This window comes from Chrysochloris asiatica, unplaced genomic scaffold (assembly GCF_000296735.1).
Source record: "Chrysochloris asiatica unplaced genomic scaffold, ChrAsi1.0 scaffold00082, whole genome shotgun sequence".
Taxonomy (NCBI): Eukaryota; Metazoa; Chordata; class Mammalia; order Afrosoricida; family Chrysochloridae; genus Chrysochloris; species Chrysochloris asiatica.
This window is the reverse complement of record NW_006408600.1, coordinates 7,759,669-7,761,367: the sequence shown is the minus strand read 5'-3', so window position 1 is coordinate 7,761,367 and position 1,699 is coordinate 7,759,669. Positions and strand designations below refer to the sequence as shown.

Sequence of the window (1,699 nt, the reverse complement as noted above, 5' to 3'; positions counted from 1 at the left end):
ATTATGGTCAACCCTACTTTGAGGAGGCATTTTTTTCTACACTCGCTTTCTGAGTGCCCTCCCACCTTCCAGTCCTATATCTGACAATGTTTCTCTGCTCTTCATAGAGTTTTCAGTGACTAGCGTTTCGGAAGTAGTTTGTCACTCTTTCTTCCTAGTCTGTCTTTGTTTTGTAGCTCATCTGAAACCTGTCCACCATGGGTGACCCTTCATAATGATGTTCACCCTATTTTCACCTCAATTTTAATGAACTTTAGTTTAGCATCATGCATGGAGTTTTATTGAGCAATGTTCTAAGAAAAAACACCTTGAATGAAACTAATTATTGAAACTAATTATTGAAACTAATAAGTAGAGACTTTGTACATGGTGTGCTCCTACAATGAAGATATCTTGTATGATTCTTGAAAGCTTCTCATTGATCACTACTTGTTTTATTTCTTTTGATAAATGCATTCTCTGCATAATAATTGCAGAATTTTTTAAAAATTGCAATGGAACCGTGATAACAGAATTGTCTTTGGATTGGCAGAATCATGCAGACATTTGTTACACAGCAGTGGAAACAAAGCAAAGAGAAATCCAACTGCCTTCACAATAAAAAGGTATCGGAGAAGAAAGTAAAGTCTCCCCTGCATTTATTTTCTACCTTGCGCAGGTATGCAACAGGAGACTTAATCAGTGTCTTACCAAATGCTAGGCATGTGGCATTCCATTGTTATTCAGTTCCAAGAATTCTTTCTGTAATCTTTTCATCTTCAAAGGAAGGTCTAAGTTACATGTATTTTCTTGTTGCAAATGACTAGCTTAGTAAAAACACAGACACTTTTATGTATGCTTAGAAATTTCAGTTCTTTAGCATGTGTTAACTTTTCTAAAATTTTGTTCTCTTTTTGTTTCTAATCATATAGAACTTATCCAACCTAAAATAGCTCATATAAAGATTTTGGATGTGTGTTGTTGTTACTTACTGTTGTAGGGTGGGGTTGAAAACTACTAGAACATTTGTTTTGTTTTTCATGAAAAATATAATTTAGCTTTCATTTCAATTTTAGTTGGTTAGACTGTATAAAAAAGGAGTTGGCAAAATATTTAGAGCAGCATTTCCAGACAGCCTGACTCAGTGTTTTGTAAAGAAATGAGTCTAGGCTACACAAGAGTTCTCAATGGCCCTTTATACTCATGATTTGCTCTATATCAATGTTTCTTTTCTGAAGGTCGCCAAGTTATCCTCCTCCTGGTTGTGGTAAAAACAAATCCAAGTTGAAATCTGAGCAAGATGGTATCTCCAAAACACACAAGCTGTTGCGGAGGACTTGTTCTAGCACAGTCAAGACCGATGATGTGTGCACCACAAAGTCGCACAGGACCTTTGGGCGCTCCCTGTCCAGTGACCCCAGGGCTGAGCAGGCAATGACAACAATTAAATCGCACAAACTCTTGAACCGCCCCTGTCCTGCAGCTGTTAAGCAAGAGGACTGCCTCACTGTAAAGTCACATAAACTACTGACTAGATCTTGTTCTGGAGATCCAGGATGTGAGCACACAACCAGCTTGAAGCCCCACAGACTCTTGAGCAGGTCTTACTCCAGCAATCTCAGAATGGAAGAATTCTATGGACTGAAAAATCATAAGTTGCTCAGCAAGTCGTACTCCAGTGCCCCCAAGTCATCCAAAACAGAGCTTTTCAAGGAACCTA

The 1,699-nt window shown here is 38.3% G+C and overlaps 1 protein-coding gene across 1 annotated transcript in view; it reads left to right on the top strand.

The window, feature by feature from the left end:
• PARP8 (poly (ADP-ribose) polymerase family, member 8) overlaps positions 1 to 1,699 on the top strand; it is a 279,531-nt gene that overhangs the window by 196,201 nt on the left and 81,631 nt on the right. Inside the window, exons 11-12 of the mRNA XM_006865763.1 lie at positions 533 to 658; positions 1,218 to 1,699. Coding sequence (XP_006865825.1) covers positions 533 to 658; positions 1,218 to 1,699 — 608 coding nt within the window. The remainder of the gene's footprint in view (positions 1 to 532; positions 659 to 1,217) is intronic.